At 37.7% G+C, this 19,659-nt stretch overlaps 1 protein-coding gene across 4 annotated transcripts in view; it reads right to left on the minus strand.

The window, feature by feature from the left end:
• The window catches only part of FOXJ3 (forkhead box J3), a 139,879-nt gene that overhangs the window by 10,643 nt on the left and 109,577 nt on the right, over nt 1–19,659 (minus strand). For all 4 annotated transcript variants that reach the window (XM_027589476.1, XM_027589730.1, XM_027589650.1 and 1 more), the window contains 5 exons: nt 18,765–18,893; nt 15,619–15,793; nt 11,109–11,525; nt 7,364–7,465; nt 6,789–6,980 (listed from right to left, as the gene is read on the minus strand). In XM_027589476.1, coding sequence (XP_027445277.1) covers nt 6,789–6,980; nt 7,364–7,465; nt 11,109–11,525; nt 15,619–15,793; nt 18,765–18,893 — 1,015 coding nt within the window. The remainder of the gene's footprint in view (nt 1–6,788; nt 6,981–7,363; nt 7,466–11,108; nt 11,526–15,618; nt 15,794–18,764; nt 18,894–19,659) is intronic.

The following is a 19,659-nucleotide window of genomic DNA, read 5'->3' on the forward strand; positions in this document are numbered from 1 at the left end:
ACAGGATTCAAAGAAAAATTTGAGCAGGCAGGAGAAAGAATCAGTGAACTTGAAGACAGGACAATTAAATTATCAAGGCTAAGTAACAGAAAGAAAAAAAATTGAAAAAATTAAACAGAGACTAAGGGACCTGGCGGACACTATCAAACAAACCAACTATGCATTGTGGGAGTCCCAGAAGAAGGAGGAATGGGACAGAAAGAATATTTGAAAAGATAATGGCTGAAAACTTCCCAAATTTGACGAAAGAAGAATGAAAACATCCAAAAAATTAAACAAACTCTTAAGTAAGATGAGACCCACAAGAGAACCACATCAAGGGACATATTATAATCAAATTTTCAAAAGCCAAAGATAAAGAGACAATCTTGAAAAGAGCAAGAGAGAAGTGACTTGTCACACACAAGGGAGCCTCAATAAGATTATCAGCAGATTTCTCATGAGAAACTTTAGGCGTTAGAAGGCAGTAGGCCAATCTATTCAAAGTTCTAAAAGAAAAAGTATCAACCAAGAACTGCTATACCCAACAAAACTGTTCTTTTCAAGAGCGAGGGAGAAATTAAGATGGTTCCAGATAAACAAAAGCTAAAGGAATTTGAAAAGACTAATATATTTTCTAAAAGTGATTAGTCTAGAAGCTAGTATTATTACAACTTTCATTTGTAACTCCACGTGTTGTTTTTTTACATAACTTAAGAGACTAATGCATTTAAAGGAATTATTTATACGTTTTGGGGCACACTATGCATAAAGATATGATTTTTGTGATATCAACAACCAAAAGTGGTAGAGATGAAGCTGTAAAGGAGCTGAATTTCTTTATGTTATAAGAGTTACACTATATAAATTCAAATTAGAATGTTATAACTTTAGGATGGTAAACCCAATCCCCATGGTAACTACAAAGAGCTATGCAATATACATAAAAGGAATTCAAACATTTCACTACAATGAAAGTCAATGAAACACAAAAGATAAGAGTAATGCAAAAAATAAGCAACAAAAACTATAAAAAAAAAAAAACTGTAAGACATATAGAAAAGAAACAGCAAAATTACAGAAATCACTCCTTATCCGTAACTACTTTAAATGTAAAGGGATTATGGGCGCCTGGGTGGCTCAGTTGGTTAAGCGTCTGCCTTCAGCTCAGGTCATGATCTCAGGGTCCTGGGATCGAGCCCCATGTCAGGCTCCCTGTTCAGCGTGGAGCCTGCTTCTCCCTCTACCTCTGTCCCTCCCCCTCCAGCTCGTGCTCTCTCTCTCTCTTGCTCCCAAATAAAATCTTTTTAAAAAATGTAGATGGATTAAATTCTCCAATCAAAAGAGAGATTGGCAGACTGAGTAACAACACATATCTATAAGAGCCTCATTTTAGATCCAAAGACACAAATCGAATGAAAAGTGAAGGGATGGAAAAAGTAACCAAAAGGGAGTAGGGACTGCTATACTAGTATCAGACAAAATAGACTTTAAATCAAAAAGGTTACAAAGACAAAGAAGGACATTACATATCAATAAAAGGTTCAATACATGGGCGCCTGGGTGGCTCAGTTGGTTAAGCGACTGCCTTCAGCTCAGGTCATGATCCTGGAGTCCTGGGATCAAGTCCCACATCGGGCTCCCTGCTCAGCAGGGAGTCTGCTTCTCCCTCTGACCCTCTTCCCTCTCGTGCTCTCTGTCTCTCATTCTCTCTCTCTCTCAAATAAATAAAATCTTAAAAAAAAAAAGGTTCAATACAGAAAAAAGATATAACAATTATAAACACTTATGCACCTAATTACAGACCGCAGCAAAACATGAAACAAAAACTGATAGAATTGAAAGAAGAAATGAACAACTCTACAATGATAGTTGGTGATGTAAATACCCCACACTCAATAATGGATAGAACAACCATAGAGAAGTAAGGAGACTGAGGATTTAACACAATAAACCAACTAGATCTAACAGACAAATACAGAACATTCTACCCAACAATAACGTACACATTCTTCTCAAGTGCACATAGGACATTTCCCAGAATAGACCATATGTTAGGCTCCAAATTAAGTCTCAATAGATTTTAAACAACAGATACACAAACACAAAGTATCTTCTCTGACCACAAGAGGATGACGTCAGAAATCAGTAACAGAAGTAAAATTGGAAAGTTCTCAAATTTGTGGAAATTAAACACAAACAACGGATCAAAGAAGAAAATCACAAGGAAAATTAGAAAATGCTTAGAGACAAATGTAATAAAAACATAACTTATGAAAACTTAGGGAAAACAGCAAAAGTAGTGTCAAGGGGGAAATTTATAGCTATAAACACATTAAAAAACAAAGATCTCAATCAACCTAACTTTACAACTTAAAGACCTACAGAAAGAACAGAATAAATCCAAAGCTAGCAGAAAAAAGGAAATCATAAAGATCAGAGCTGAGATGAATGAAATAACTAAAATCAGAAATGGAAGTGGGGATGCTACAACTGATTCTACAAAAAACAGGACTCCCCCCCCCCAAAAAAGGGAGGAAACAGGATAATATGAGTACTATGAGCAACTGCACACCAACATATTAGATAACCTAGATGAAATGAACAAATTCCTAAAACACAAAAGCCAGCAAGACTAAATCACAAAGAAACAGATAATCTGAAAACACCTAAAACTAGTAAGATTGAATCAGTAATCAAAAATCTCCCAACAAAGAAAAGCCCAGGACCTGATAGCTTCACTGGTGAATTCTACTAAATATTTAAAGAACTAACACCAATCCTTCTCAAACTTTTCCAAAAAACTGAAAGACAGAAAGCACTTCCTAACTCATCCTATGAGGCCAAAATCAGCCTGATACCAAAGCAAGACAATGACACCTACAAGGAAACTACAGACCAATATCCCTTATGAACACCGATCCAAAAATCCCAAACAAAACACTAGCAAAATTAATTCAATCGAAAGGATTAAACACCATGATCAAGTGAGACTTATTCCTGGAATATAAAAAGATGGCTCAACATATGAAAAGTGATCACTGTAATACACCGCATTAACAGAATGAAAGGGAAAAAACCTACATGCTCATCTTAATTGATGCAGAAAAAGTAACTGACAAATGTCAACACCCTTTCATAATTAAAAACACTCAACAAATTATGAATAGAAGAAAACTACCTAAACATAATAAAAGCCATCTATGACTATCCCACGGCAAACATCCATGCTCAATGGTGAAAAACTTGAAAGCTTTTCTTCTAAGTCCATGTACGAAGCAAGGATGTCCACTTTTATTCAACATACTGGAAGTTCTAGCCAGAGCAATTAGGCAAGAAAAAGAAATAAAAGGCATCCAAATCAGAAAGGAATAAGTATATTTATCTCTGTTCACAGATATGATCTTATATGTAGAAACCTCCAAAGATTCCACCCCAAAAATAAACAAACTGTTAAAATAAGCAAATTCAGCAAAGTAGCAGGATACAAATCAACATGCAAAAATCAGTTCCACTTTTACACAATGAACAATCTGAAAAGGAAATTACAGGAACAATTCCATTTACAATGGCAATAAAAAATACTTAGGAATTAATTACAGAGATGAAAGACGTACAATTAAAACTACAAAAACATTGCTCAAAGAAATTTAAGACGAAATAAAAAAATGGAAACACATCTCATGTTCATGACTAGAAGACAATATTGTTGAGATGTCAATACTCTCCAAAGTGATCTACAGATTAAATGTAATCCATATCAAAACTTCCAGTCTCTCTTTTTCTTTTTGCAAAACCAGAAAATCCCATCCTAAAATGTATAGGGAATCTCAAGAGACCCTGAATAGCCAAAATTATCTTGAACAAGAACAACAAAGCAGGGAGACTCACACATCTTGATTTTAAAGCTTACTACAAAAATATAGTAGTTGAAACAGTGTGGTAATGGCATAAAAACAAATAGTATACACTGCAATCAAACAGAGAACCCAGGAATGAACTCTTGCATATATGGTCAAATGATTCTTGACAAGGGTGTCAAGACCATTCTATGGGGTAAAGGACAGTATTTTTAGCAAATGGTGCTGGGAAAACTGGATATCCATATGCAAAAGCATGAAACTAAACCCATATCTAACACCACATACAACAAGTAACTCAAAATGGGTTAAAGACTTAAATGTAAGACCTAAACTATAAAATTCTTAGATGAAAACACAGAGCAGGAGCTTCATGACACTGGATCTGGCAATGATTTCTTGGATAAGATACCAAACTCACAGGAAACAAAAGAAAAAATAGATGAGTTGGGCTTCCTGAAAAATTTTAAAATTGTGCATCAAAAGACACTATCAACAGAATAAAAAACAAACGAATGAAAGAAAATATTCACAAATCATGCATCTGATAAAGGGTTAATATCCAAAAAAAATAGAGAACTCCTAAAACTCAGCAATAATAAACCAGATTAAAAAACAGGCAAAGGACCTGAACAGACATTTCTCCAAAGATGATACAAAAATGGCCAATAAGTAGATGAAAAGATATTCAACATCACTAATCATCAAAGAATGCAAATCAAAACTACAATGAAATACCACCTCACTCCCAGTAAAATAGCTACTATTTTTTTTAAAAAGAAAAGAGAAAAAAAAATGTTGGCAAGGATGTAGAAGAACTGGAACCCTTATGCACTATTAGTGGGGATATAAAATGGTAGAGCCACCATAAAAAACAGTATGGTGGTTCCTCAAAAAATGAAACACAGAATTACCATATGATCCAGCAATTCCACTGCTGGGTATATACCCAAAAGAACTGAAAGCAGGGCCTTGACAAAATATTGGTGTGAACATGATATTCACAGTAGCTAAAACATGAAAGCATCCCAAGTGTTCCTCAACAGATGAGTAGATAAGCAAATGTATATACATACAATGGGCTAGTACAGAGCCATAGAACGGAAGGAAATTCTAACATATGACACAACATGGATGAAGACATGCTAAGTGGAGTAAGCCAGTCACAAAAAGACAAATACTGTAGGATTTCACTTACATGAGATACTTACGAGTAGTAAAAAATCAGAAACAGAAAGTAGGATGGTGGTTGCCGGGGGCTTGGCGGAGGGTCAGGGGGACAGGGGTTAGAACGGCGTGTGGGGGGTATTGTTTAATGAGTACAGAATATCCACTTTACAAGATGAAAAGAGTTATGCAGATGGATGGTGATGACAGTTGCACATTATGAATATATTTAATACCACTGAACTAGATACTTATAAATGACTGGGATGGTGAATTCTATGTTACATTTTATAATAAAAATTTTTTTTTCAAAGGTATATATCCAAAAGATACCAAAAAGGGAGTTGGGGGGAGGGAGGGAGGGAGAAAGAGGGAGAAGGAGAAAGGAGCTAAAGAGTCATCAAAAAATAAAGTACTTCCAATATGCCAAGCAATGAATGAGGCTCTTGCATGGATATAATTTATGAAATGAGTAAGTCACCAAAATCAAACAGCCACTGAGGGTTTCAAGTTAGGTAAACTATTCAAATGGAAGCAGCAAAGGTGATGGGAGATTCCTATCAAAAGACACAGAGGTGGCTCAGTTGGTTAAGTGCCCAACTCTTGATTTTGGCTTAGGTCATGTTCTCAGGGTTGTGGAATTGAGCCCTGAGTCAGGCTCCACACTCAGCAGGGCGTCTACTTAAGATTCTTCCTCCCCCCTGCCCCCCCCGACTTGCACACTCTCTCTGGCGCTCTCTCTAGAAAATAAATAGATCTTAAAAAAAAAAAAAAAGACACAGAAATAAAGGCTTTCTCAAAAAGAAAGATACAGTCTGACTGGGGATCTTGAGAATGTGGAAAGACCAAATATGTAAAATAAGCTAGGATAATGGTTGAAGAAAGCCACTCAGGAAACAAAAGAAAAGACTTTTAAAAATGCATCATATGTAAAACCAAAATAATGAACAGAAAAGAAGTCAACTTGGAGATAAAAGTTTGCAAGAAAATTTTTTTTTTAAGATTTTATTTATTTACTTGACAGAGAGAGAGACAGCGAGAGAGAGAACACAAACAAGTAGAGGGAGTGGGAGAGGGAGAAGCAGACTCCCCGCTGAGCAGGGAGCCTGATGTGGAACTCGATCCCAGGACCCTGGGATCATGACCTGAGCCGTAGGCAGATGCTTAACGACTGGGCCACCCAGGCGCCCCAGAAGTTTTGCAAGAAAGCACTTGGATATTAAATACCTACAGAATGAAAAGGCACTGCAATCAGAGTAAAAGAGATGGCTACAAGGGTAAAGATAAAAGGAAGAAAATGAGATGAAAAATACAGAGCACAAATTTCAAGTCCAGAGTAAAACACCGACAAGACTATTTACCATTACTGTACTCTTCAAGTAAACTTTGAACTTTAATCTTAACTTCTTAGAAGATATATAAAATAAGACATGTTGATTTTCACTGGAAGTCTAAACAAATTTAAATTGATATAATTTCATAACTATGTTCTTATAAAAATGTAAGTATCTTCAAAACATTTAATTCTTGTTTGAGAACTTAAAAGGTTAAAGATCAGAAAGGAAAGTCAATCATAATAATATAATCATAGAAATCATGACAGAAAAAGTCTCTTTACCTCAATTTCTCTAAAATATACCTTATATATATGTCATTTTACTTAATTTCTTAGAAATAAAAAGATGTAAACAGATTAGTCACCATTAACAACATACCAAATTGCCTCACTTACTAAATTTTACACAAATGAGAAAGAGAAAATCAAGATAATTAAACCCATACCTGTTCCAATGTGTTGGGAAGGTTTTGTTGGATGCATGGCACCATGACAGACATTTTGCTGAACATTACTCTGTGAGTGGATAAGGCCAGTTTGTGTAAAGAATTGATTAAGAGAAGAACAGAGATCAGCAAATTGAACCTGATCCAAAGACCAGTTCTTGAGATCTGCCTGTCTCATACTCTCCATCAAACCTATGAGGAAAGCATTAGAAATATAGTTAGCATCGTTTGTTCTACAACACGCAAGGAAAAGTAAGACACAATTTTTTTTTCAGCCCTCAAAATTTCCACTGGTAGTGATTTACCATGCAATGAAGAATGGTATTTAAAAATTATTCAAAGCCTAATTACTTCTAAATGTGGCCAAACTTCTTTCCGAACTCTTATCTCTGATCCTCTGCTCCATCAATTGACTGAAAGACTTAATCATGAATTTTGCAATGTTTTTAAGTGTACTACTAATTACAAAAGAAACACTATAAAAGGAGATACTTATTTCTACTACAAAGAAAATTTTATCTATGAGAAAGGGATCATGTATTTTTGGTTGTAGGTCGGAAAGAATCCATACTCACCTTGGAACTGTGAAAGGTCTACATCTGACCAATTAACACTGCTGGCAATTCGACAACTTTCTTTTAGCATATCAAGTGTTGCATACCAATCATTTGAAACACCTATAGAAATAATATCGACAATACTATAAATCTTGGATAGTGAAAGTTTGAAGTATATGGTGGGGGGAAGACAATGAGCTGGGCTTATTCCTACATTGACAGATCCCCATCCAGTTTTACAAATGGATTCACACCCATCATATCATGTGCTGGGGCAATCGTCTCCGTGAAACAGGCAAGGGGTCTATTTCTCTTCATTTTATAAATAAAAAAGAAACTGAACCCAGAGAGGTGGCATAACTTAGCAAGGTCACTATGATGAATCTAAACCTTGAACCTGGTGCTTCTAAGCTCCAATCTGACAGCTTACAAACTGCCCTATCACCTTATAATGTCAAACTTGATTACCGCTTTTTACATTTGTATAGTACAAATGAATGACCAGGTAGGGCAAGTCAGGCAAATCAATACATCCTCCCTCCCCACTATATGAAGTTCATTTTCCTGTCTTGTTATGACATTAAGAGATATGTTCTTTATAATTCAGAGGCAGGTTCACATTTAGAAGTAACACACAGTATAATTTAAAGCACTGACTTAAGGAGGTAAATTACACTGTATAGCAAGAGGACAAATTTCTTACAAGGCAACCTTAAGAGAGAAATGCCTTAGCACAGTCCTCCTGGCAAAGTAGCAAAAGAAAGGGCTAAGACATCTCTAAGAAATGCTGATGAATCCAAACCAGGGCATTTCTAGTCAGGAATAGTATCCTCTGATGTGGTATCATCAGGAGGGTTAAGACTCCATAGTCTGTGTATCAGCAAAGTGGTCACCACTCAGGGGCACGGGTCTTGAGCTGCACTCAAAGAGAGAGTGCTGAGTAGAGGAAGAAAATCCTCCATTCAGTGACTGCTACACAAATTATTCTGTTATCAGAATCACCCCTGGATGAAGGTAAGAACTAATAAAAAGGACTTTTTGCTACATTACAGATAACTCTGTATCAACTACTGGTTACTTGATTTACAAAAATCTGCCAATTATGGATTTTTTTTCAAATAAACAATGAACCAGAGACAACATGACTCTGCCCCTGGGCAACTCATAATTTAGGGAGAAATTTGTTGGGGAAAAATAAGTAATGCTCCAGTGAGCCACATTCAAGTCTATGAAACTTTCAAGTCCATTACCTATAATAAATGTTGACTGGGCAATACAATGCAATCTCTGCAAGACCCACTCAGTAAATGTTTACTTATTTTAGTCCTTTTGGAATTACTGGTGTTATGGGCTCTGAAGTCCTGACAGGCCAGGATATAAATTCCAATTCTACCACTTATTAGCTCTGATCTTGAGCAAACTGCTTAACTTCTTTGAGTTACACTTTTCCTATCTATTAAATGGGGCAATTTATAGTTGATTTGGGAGAGTAATAGGAGATAATATATCTAAATTGCCTATCACATAATGGGAACTCAAAAAACTGTTTCTTCCATTCCTTCCCTATTAAAGACAACCTGCTTAGTCTCACCTTATAAATGAGAAATTTATAACTCAAAGAGATTATCACAGCCACAATGATTATTCCTAACTCCCCCAGGTGAAAAGCTATTTTCCTTCTCTGGTAAGCTACCATTGGTATAACAACAGGCCACTAAGAGCACATGATGGATCGTTTTCAGCTGTTTTCACCTGGCAATCATTAGACTTAATAGAAAGGTATGACCAGAGCATCAGACTTCTACTGACACCAAATTTCTACAATCATTAGTCAATCCTTAAAATCATATTAAGAACAAGCTTAACTTTTTTGAAGAGTGTACTGACATTAAAAGGTAGGCAGTAGTGTAAGTGATATAAGACAGAGAAAGCCAAATATCCTATGATCTCACTTATATGTGGAATCTGAAAACAAAACAAAAAAAGAAACAGTCCCATTTTTAAATACACAGAACAAGTGGGTTGGGTTGGGGGGAGGAGGTGGGCAAAATGGGTGACGAGGAGTGGGAGGTACAGGCTTCTAGCGATGGAATGAGTAAGTCACTGGTATAGAAGGTAGAGCATAAGAAATTTAGTCAGTGGCATTTTAATAGCATTGTATGGTGATAGTAGCTACACCTGTGAACACAGCATAAAGTACAGAGTTGCTGAATCACTGTGTTGTACATCTGAAACTAATGTAACATTACGCATCAACTATACTTAAATAAAAAAATTTTTTTTTAAGATAGACAATAGTGACTAACACTAAGAGTAAAAAAAAAGGGGGGCTATACTTACACCTTTTTCTCTAGGTTAGACCTAAAAATAATTTCAAGATGTTTTAAGAGACTTTCTATCAAGAACTATGCCCAATTTTCAACTTTATTCTAGAACCTACTCAGAATTATTAACTGGGAAAACAAAATTAATTGTGAAAAGAACTTACTAAATTTCAAGTACCCTGATATGCATTTTTGTACCTTATGTAATTCTCCCCAAAATATTGTATTATTTTTCCACTTTGTAAAAAAGGAAAGTTTCAAAAAAATTAAGCTTTAAAGTCAGAATATAAGAGACGGTATGTAATATCTAAAGATCATTTCCCTGAGAGTAGTTTAATTGCCTGAAATAATGATCAATTTTAATTGGTAAGAACTAGCACCATTGAGCATTTAGAAGTTGTCCCTCCAGGATAAAAATCTCATGTGATTTGGTTGGTAAGTGGACAGCCAAGTAAGCTAAGGAAGGATCTGTATATGCTCAACTCCAAAGGGCCCCATTCACCTTGTAGTCTATGCTGGGGGCACCCCTGGGAGTTCTGCAGTGCAGATGCCTGGTCTGTGAGCAATGTCAGTTAAGCATCTCACCAGAAACCATCAAGACCTAACTTAAAAGCAACAGATTTTTTAAAAACCAGGATATGAAGAATATTCTCTTCCTTTGCAATCTATCTTTCTAAAATGAGATCCTGGGCAGAAATAAGCAAAGAAAGGAAGAGTGGGAACATTTTCTGAATATTTATAAGGCAAGGTACCAGACGAGGCACTTCCTATTGCATTCTCAATGTGATCCTCATAACAACACTGTATACCACGGTATTTTAGTTCCATTTTTATAGATGAGAAAATAATAAGACTAAAAGAAGTAATGCAAGGTCATACGAGTCATAATGAGGATTCAAATACAGGTTTTTCTGACATAACCTATACTCTTTTGTCTATAGAATCATAATACCCTGCAAACAGATTGTATATCCCATTCTTCTTTCAAACGCTCACAAAAACACTGGTTTTCCAGAAGGACAAAATGAGAGTTAACACCAAAACCTTTAAGAGCTGCTGAGTTTGCCTATGTTGTCACAAGAAATTTTAATCAAGAAAATCTCCAGGGCACCTTGGTGGCTTAGTTGGTTAAGTGACTGCCTTTGGCTCAGGTCATGATCCTGAAGTCCCAGTATCAAATCCCGCATCGGGCTCCCTGCTCAGTGGGGAGTCTGCTTCTCCCGACCCTCCCCCCTCTTATGCTAAGAAAATCTTAAAAAAAAAAAAAAAAGTCTCCAGATCAACGTATGGACTGAATGAGTTACAACTATAGGATTACAACAAGGAAACACAAAAGGAGACAGATGAGAAGGGTTTCGGTAGTAAATATACATAAGCCTCAAATAACAAAGACAGATCCTAATTCACAGCCAAACACAAGTCAGGAGACACAAACTTACCAGAATTACAGGATACCTGTTGTGGGGGTGGGGGTGCCTGATGTGTTAACGTCTGATGCTGATGGTTCGGATGATGCTGTATGTGTTGATGTGGAGAGGGGTGCTGGGGGTGAGGGGGCTGGAGCTGGCTGTGTTGCTGCGGGTGCGACGCTGGGTGCTGGGGACGCTGCGGATGCTGTGGTAAACCATGCGGTCGATGGGACGGATGTGGAGACGGCTGTGTGTGCATCTGGGAGTGGGGCAGTGAGACCTGTGCAACCGAATTACTGCCCGTGGTGCTGAGGCCACCGCCATGATTGTTGGACAGGCTGCTTTGGTTGCTATGTGGGTGAGAGCTCACTGTGCTGCTAGGAGAGTGCTGATACGAACACGAGGTGTGGGACTGCTGGGAAGATTCAGAAGGGATGGTCATCAAACCTAGACACAGTCAGAGAAAGCAAGAGCATTCAGAGTCAGATTTGAGTTATATTTTATGGCAGACATTTACAAAATCATTAATAGAGCAGAGGTATACATTGTCAGGAAGCAACACTGGCTCAGTTGAAAAAGTGTTGATGGAACATCCACCATACACCAGTCTCTGGGATCACTAAGAAGAGTAAGAAACACCACCCTCTAGCCTCGAGTAGCTCATGATCTAGTACAAGGGACAGACACTTAAGGAGATTATGTCCAATAATGTAAGTACTAAAGGCAGAAGTATACCAAGGGCATTCAGGAACACTGCTTCTTGCTTATTCAGCTAGGAAGGAGCTGAAGATTTGGAAAAGCCGTCCTTGAAAAGGCAGTACCTGGGGTACCTAAGTGGCTCAATCAGTTAAGCATCTGACTCTTTATTTTTTTATAAAGATTTTTATTTATTTATTCGAGAGAGAGAGAATGAGAGACAGACAGCACGAGAGGGAAGAGTGTCAGAGGGAGAAGCAGACTCCCTGCCGAGCAGGGAGCCCGATGTGGGACTCAATCCTGGGACTCCAGGATCATGACCTGAGCTGAAGGCAGTCGCTTAACCAACTGAGCCACCCAGGTGCCCTAAGCATCTGACTCTTGATTTCGGCTCAAGTCATGATCTCAGGGTTGTGAGATTGAGCCCGACGTCGGGCTCTGTGCTAAGCATGAAGCCTGCTTAAGATTCTCTCTCCCTTTCCATCTGTCCCTCTCCCCTCTTCTCCCTCTCAGAAAAGAAAAAGAAAAAGAAGTCTTGAAAGACTGAGTAAATGTTAGGGGAAAAGTGTGTGCATGTTGGGTCACATTCTGGATGATTCTCTACAGGCCTGAAGACCAAGGATTTGACAGAGGTGGAGGAGAGAAATAGGCCCAGTTATTTCTGAAGTCTTTCTTTGATGGCTCCAAAAACTTTTAAGCCAAAGGTGGCCAGAATTCTTAAGACTAAGCAACACAGGGTGCCTGGGTGGCTCAGTTGGTTAATCGACTGCCTTCGGCTCAGGTCATGATCCTGGAGTCCCGGGATCGAGTCCCACATCGGGCTCCCTGCTGAGCAGGGAGTCTGCTTCTCCCTCTGAACCTCTTGCCTCTCATGCTCTCTATCTCTCGTTCTCTCTCTCTCTCAAATAAATAAATAAAATCTTTAAAAAAAAAAAAAAAGACTAAGCAACACAGGACACCTGGGTGGTTCAGTTGGTTAAGCATCTGCCTTCGGCTCAGGACGTGATCTCAGGGTCCTAGGATCAAGCCCCACATTGGGCTCTCTGCTCAGCAAGAGTTTGCTTCTCTCTCTGTGCTCTCCCTCTCCCTCTTCCTCAAATAAATAAAGTTTTTTTAAAAAGACTAAGCAAAACAAAACAGCCATCTTCACTGCTCTTTCATTTGGTTTATGGAATATTCTTGAGACACATACACTTTAGGGGTTAAGACTGCATAATTTATAGCACTAGAAAGTAAGGATTAAAGTCTCTGTATTGCCATCTGCACACCTGGTAACTTTGGGAAGTTATTAATCTCTGCAAGTCACAATTACCTCAATTATAGATGGGTATGGATATATCTACTTCGCAGAATTGTTGTGAGGATTAAATGCCATGGTGCAAGTGCAGGGTGCGGATGAGCTCAGTAAATGTTAGCTGCTATAATGATAATTATGATTAGGCCAGAAGTGCCTAATGTTAAAAATAATGTACTCTTGGTTTGCATGCAGGTAGATGCTCATTTTAATAGCTCTTATTATGATATTTGGTTCGACACAACTAGGCTATTTTCATATCCCAAAGGATGGCACATACAATGTTTTACTGAACCAAAACAAAACGAATTTTATTAAATGAAAAATAAAATCCTGCAGCACAGTATCAGTTAATAAAAGAATCAAACCTTTTAAATGAAAATATTCTCACTGCCCTTTAATAACAAAATTGTACTAGAGTACATTGTAAGATAATCTTAGAACCTAATAAGGTAGTTTTATAGGCAGAAGAGTTAATATAAAAGTTCTTGCCTTGGCCCTGGAAAACTGTCATTTGGAGGGAATCCACAGGGTTCTTACAGTAAGATGAGAAAAAGCAGTTATTTCATTGTCTATTTCCAATAAACTCCTAGCATTTTAAAAGGGAACCCAGATATGATCTAAACCAACCTTTCAATCCCAATGTTTTTTTTTTAAGTAGGCTCCATGTCCAGCGTGGAGCCCAACACAGGGCCCAAACTCACAACCCTGAGATTAAGACCTGAGCTGAAATCAAGAGTTGGACTACTCAACTGACTGAGCCACCCAGGCACCAACCCAAACTGTTTTTAAAATAAAATTTAAGGGGTGCCTTGGTGGATCAGTTGGTTGGACATCTGACTCTTGGTTTTGGCTCAGGTCATGATCTCGGGGTCATGGGACTGAGCCCTGCATCAGGCTCCGCGCTTGGCAGGGAGTGTGCTAGGATTCTGTCTCTCCCTCTGCCCAACACCCCCAAATAAATAAATATACTTTAAAATATTTAATGAGGGCGCCTGGGTGGCTCAGTCAGGTAAGCGGCTGCCTTCGGCTCAGGTCATAATCCCAGGGTCCTGGGATCGAGCCCCGCATCGGGCTCCCTGCTCGGCGGGGAGCCTGCTTCTCCATCTCCCTCTGCCTGCCTCTCTGCCTACTTGTTCTATCTCTCTGCCAAATAAATAAATAAAATCTTAAAAAAAATAAAATATTTAATTAGTGTGATGAAATATCATTAGGAGCTTCAGAAATTGTCATTTCTATTTCAAAGCCAGTATTTTTCAATTTTGATCACATCTGGATCTCCTTAGCAAAGTCTTGTATTAGTCCTTTTTGTACTTTCATAGATAGAAAATTCAAAATAAAATGAGAAAAATACATGAATCTTACTTTAACCAGAAAAAAACTTCCTGTACAAGTTACTGATATTCATCGATATATAACACTGGTTTATAACATTAACTTTTGTAGTATCTGACAATGATAAATATTAAAATGTAAGTTCTATAAACACAGGGATTTTTGTCTATTTTGTTTACTACTGTGAACAGGTACACTCTCTGAGTTGGGGTAGAAATAATCTGCCAAACAAAGCAATTAGGAAGTGCTGTAAAAGTAGAGGTTCCCAACAATTTCTGATTAGTATTTATGGGGGAAGGACAATGCAATATCTTAATCCTATCACATGACTCTGACTAAAATAAAACCAGCAGCTAAAGGACAGTAACACATAATAGCAACAATCTAGCATTTGGTTGAGATGTAACAGGGCATCTTAACCAAAATCACTTTTAGTGTTAAAATCTGTTAAGTATGTTGTATAAAACAGTGACCCAGGGGCGCCTGGGTGGCTCAGTCGTTAAGCGCCTGCCTTCGGCTCAGGGTCCTGAAATCGAGCCCCACATCGGACTCCCTGCTCTTCGAGAAGCCTGCTTCTCCCTCTGCCACTCCCCCTGCTTGTGTTCCCTTTCTCTGTCAAATAAATAAAGCAAATCTTTAAAAAAAAAAACAAAAACCAGTGACCCAGAGCTTCCCACTAACCAGTATGTTCACTTATAAGCGCCATACATGAAATTGCAAATGTGGTGCTACCATATTCCACTAGCTATCTCTTTGCTAATAACAGTCAGTACAGACAGGAAAGGCACATCTCTGCCTGTAGTGCAACATTTACCACCCCAACACTTCACGTGCTAGACATCACTAACGACGGCAGCAATTCTGCCACATGGCACAGATGCAGTGTCAGAATTCTTCAATACATATGCCTCCAGGACACCACTAGTAAGTGAATTAGGTATGCAAGATGAAATTTATCTGCATTCTTGGGCTATGATGTAAATATATACGGGGTATAGTAAAGGCACAAAGACTATTCAATCCTGACCACAATGATACTGTTCAACGATTCAAGAAATACAACAGCTGCTATGTGAAAATAATTCTTAAGAACATTTTTCAATAAAAATTTACTTTATAAAACGGTATTTTAAAAACTCCACTTGAAATTAATAGGATATGCATGTCAATTATACTTCAATGAACAAAAACCGCCCACCCCAAGTAAACACTCACCTTGTTGACTAAGTGACTGCTCAAAAACTGACTTATAAAGGCTCCGAAATGAGGCACTGAGATCTTCAAAATTATATTCTGAGAAAAGGAGTTGTTTGTCTCGTTCTGGAAGGTTGTACTGTGGCTGCTGTTGAGGAGTTAATGACTGAGAGACTGGTTCTGGATGGTTTGTCACCTAAAATTAAAAGAAAATACTACTAATTTAGTAGCTCTATATATCAGAATTGGTCTGTTACATAATATAACTGAAAATACTAGAACAGTTTCTAGAATCCAAAGGAAATAATGTCCCTGTCCTTGGCTTTCCCATCCTCTGTTAAGTTGGGTACACATGAAGGACAAGACCACAAAATTGTTAACTCGAATTTTGAAGAACCACAGAAATCTAATCCAATCTCCACATTTCACAGAAGAGGGGAAAGAGTTCAAAGAATTTAAATAATCTTCCCAAGATCATACAAATGAATGAAGGGCTAGGCATGGAACCCTTCCAGTTTCTGGAGAATCTTCATCTTGATTTCTCCTGAAGCAATTTCATCTCAAACTCCACTCTACTATGATATTACTAACACGTCTTATTCATTTATTCAATTAATCTTTAAGTATTTAAACTCAAATACTCTGAGTACTGTGAGGTTGCATGGTGCTGCCCAAAGCAGCAAGGAGCCTCAATACACCTAATTCTTCATTTCTAGAGAAAAAAAAATTTTTTTAATGAAACTAAGGGGAAATGAGAAATGAGGGTAACAGATAAAGAAGATTCTGAGAAAAAGAGAGTAGAGCATGGCTTTGAGCTATGCAAAGAAAAAAAAAGCACCATAAACTCCTAGAAAATAAGAATTATCACTGAAGGTAGCACAACTAGAAATAAAAAAAGATCAGCTGCATCTCTTAAAGATTTTATCAAGGGGTGGTAAACTGCCATTTTTTTAGTGCTTTGTAAAATTAAAATATGAACACTCACTGTAAATTTATGCAGCCATTCAAACTGATGCTCACAAGAAGTCTGCAATAACAGAAAAATATGAATTTTTGTGTAGGGGAATGGCTCCACCACTGGCACTCTGGTGACCTTACACATCTCCACACAGGCCATTGGAGGCAAGGCTCAGTGGCAGGATGACCTAAGCCTTGGTGATTATCCTGGAACATGGAATGTGAGTAGTCTTATGAGCAGCAAATTCTCATCTGCCTTCTTATTTTGCAGGAGGCAGCCATGGGGCAGTTTCTTGTCCACCTATCTTGCAGGAAGCTGCCAAGAGACCTTTCTCAACTGCCTCCCTATTTCCAGAGAGGCAGGGGACTTTCTACTTTACTCTCTTAGGGTAGAGCTGCGAGTCATACAACTGCTTAGCTGCAATATGGAATTTGTTCCTCCACTACAGTGACTCACTACTTGTGAAGTCTGTCATCTGGCTCCTCCAGTTCGGTGTCATCATGGGGGATGTGGGGAACCATACCTATCTGGCTTATACATAAGTAATAACAATGTCTCTGTGCATTTGGGCTCACTGTGTCCTTATAGGATCAATCTATATACATGTGGCAAGCCCGACCAGCAGCTGGTGCTGTCCTATTGCTTACAGAATGTTTGATGACACTTGATGTCTTGTTAAAGGAAAAAGCACAGTATATGATGTCTAGCTTTTCAAAGTAAAGTTTAACCCTCCTGCATGTACTAGCATAATAGACACGTTTGTTCTTTCTTCTGTCACCTAGTTCTACAAATTTAATTTTTTCTTTTCATTATATTTTGTGATACTGCACTCCTGGTGTCAAGATTTTCTACATTCACATTATTTTAAAAACAACTTAAAATAATTAAATCTTTGCTTAGTTTGCTTCAGTGCTCCAACTAGTCCTTTTATATTATGATTTCATAATTACTGAGTGCTTTAATTTAGTTCACCTCTTGATTGTCAAAGTAATGTTTTTCAGAAGGGCACATGAAAACAAAGATAGGAAAGTTTTTTAAGCCCTGTGTATCAAAGAATGTCTTCCTCTTGACTTCACATATGAATGCAAATTTGGCTGGACATACTATTTATAAATCCAAACCTATTCCCTCAAAACTCTACGTGCAGTATTATTCCATTATCCTCTTGTATTTAACATTATAGAAGAGAATTATGATTTGTGTTTCTCTGAATGCATCTAATTTCTTCTTCTACCAGAGTACTTACATGGATGATAACTTCTTCAGGGACACCTGTAATTCTCAATTCTCCAGATCTATTATCTTCTCTGACATAATTGTTATTCCATTAACTGTTACTTCTGCATTCTGAAAGAATATTTTAGGATTTTTCCCCCAGAGCACTGATAAGTTTTACGGAGCCACCTTTTGTTTTCCTACATTCAATGTGAATTTTAATTCTGCTCTCTCAGTTTTGGTTTCCCTTGTGTTATTTTCTTATTTAAGGTTCCCCTCTGCTATATATCTTTGTCCTGTGTAAGGTTTTACCTATTTACTCATCCTGGAACAGGGAGTGATCTGGTGAGATCAAGTTTAAACCAATGTACAGTGCAGTGTATGGCTCCTGGGCTCTGTTCTGTCTTCTAGGGAGGACAGTTGCCAGATGATTTGAAAAGAGGTATCAGATAACACAAGGGTCATGTTCTTATAATAGGTAACAAAATCAGCACACACAGGTCCCTTTATAGTACAGCTTTGTTTTCCAGACCAAAATTAAAAACATAAGACTGGTTAACAATTGGGTACCAAGTCATCCCAACCTTTGAGGCTTGTAGAATTCCCTTCTCACATCTATAGCTGGAAAACAAGGCAGTATACACATTCTCTAAACTCTTTTACAAAGGACTGTAAAGTATCATCAAATATAGCTTTGCTAGACTAAAATACAACTTTTTTCCTATTCCAATTACTTTTCACTTGGACAGAAAACAGATAAAGTAAACCAAAATAATAAAACACAGTATAACCACATATGTGTTTCGAACCTGGTAAAATATAAGTACCCATTAAAACACTATCAAGGTAGGAATCTGCTCTACGTATCTAAGCTAAATGAATTAATTAGTGAAAAATACACATCTTTACTTTTTATTCTCACTTCAATGACATTTGGCTTAGTTTTAAGCACTCAAGGAGTCTGAACAAAGAAGTTAACTTCACCAAGACTTACCGTTGTATAACTATGCACACTTCCAACACTGTTCAAATTAACAGATGCCAAACTCTGGTCTGAGAGACTGTTGTTAAGGCTACTGCGTGGGCTATCACTACCATCCTGATCGGTGTTGTACAACGTTACCTAGAAAAGAAAAACATTAGCATAAGTAGTCTTCACTGTAAAGAACAGTGAAAAGCAACTCTAAGCAATTCTACAAAAAAACAATTAGGTTGGTATTTGGCTCAAAGACAAAATGTTAGTGGTCTTTCCTACCCCAACTCCATGCCCTTCACTACTAACTCTATGTTTACCATGAAATAAATTACTCTCAAACTGAAAAATATCCTATCCAAAAGTACATAAATTCAATATACTATCAGGTATAATTAGTTCATCAACATTTAATAAGGGGATTACGGGTTTTCACTGTTAAGTATTTCTAAAACGTATAAACTTTTTACTCAAGCTTTAAGCAAAACTATTATTCTTTTCCATCAAAATACTAGGCATTGAAAAGAACACAAAAAAGGAATTTTTAAAAATCACACGCATCATACTGGTTATATTATTGAAAACTGGACACTCAACTGTCCAATGTACTTGCAAAATCATAGGTATGTGATCTAATTTTTTAAAAATAGCAACAATTGGGGCGCCTGGGTGGCTCAGCTGGTTAAGCGACTGCCTTCGGCTCAGGTCATGATCCTGGAGTCCCGGGATCGAGTCCTGCATCGGGCTCCCTGCTCAGCAGGGAGTCTGTTTCTCCCTCTGACCCTCCCCCCTCTCATGTGCTCTCTCTCTCTCTCAAATAAATAAATAAAATCTTTTTAAAAAAAAATAGCAACAATTACTGGGCACCTAGGTGGCTCAGTCAGTTAAACATCCGACCCTTGGTTTCAGCTCAGGT

The sequence above is a fragment of the Zalophus californianus genome, chromosome 4 (genome assembly GCF_009762305.2).
Source record: "Zalophus californianus isolate mZalCal1 chromosome 4, mZalCal1.pri.v2, whole genome shotgun sequence".
NCBI lineage: Eukaryota > Metazoa > Chordata > Mammalia > Carnivora > Otariidae > Zalophus > Zalophus californianus.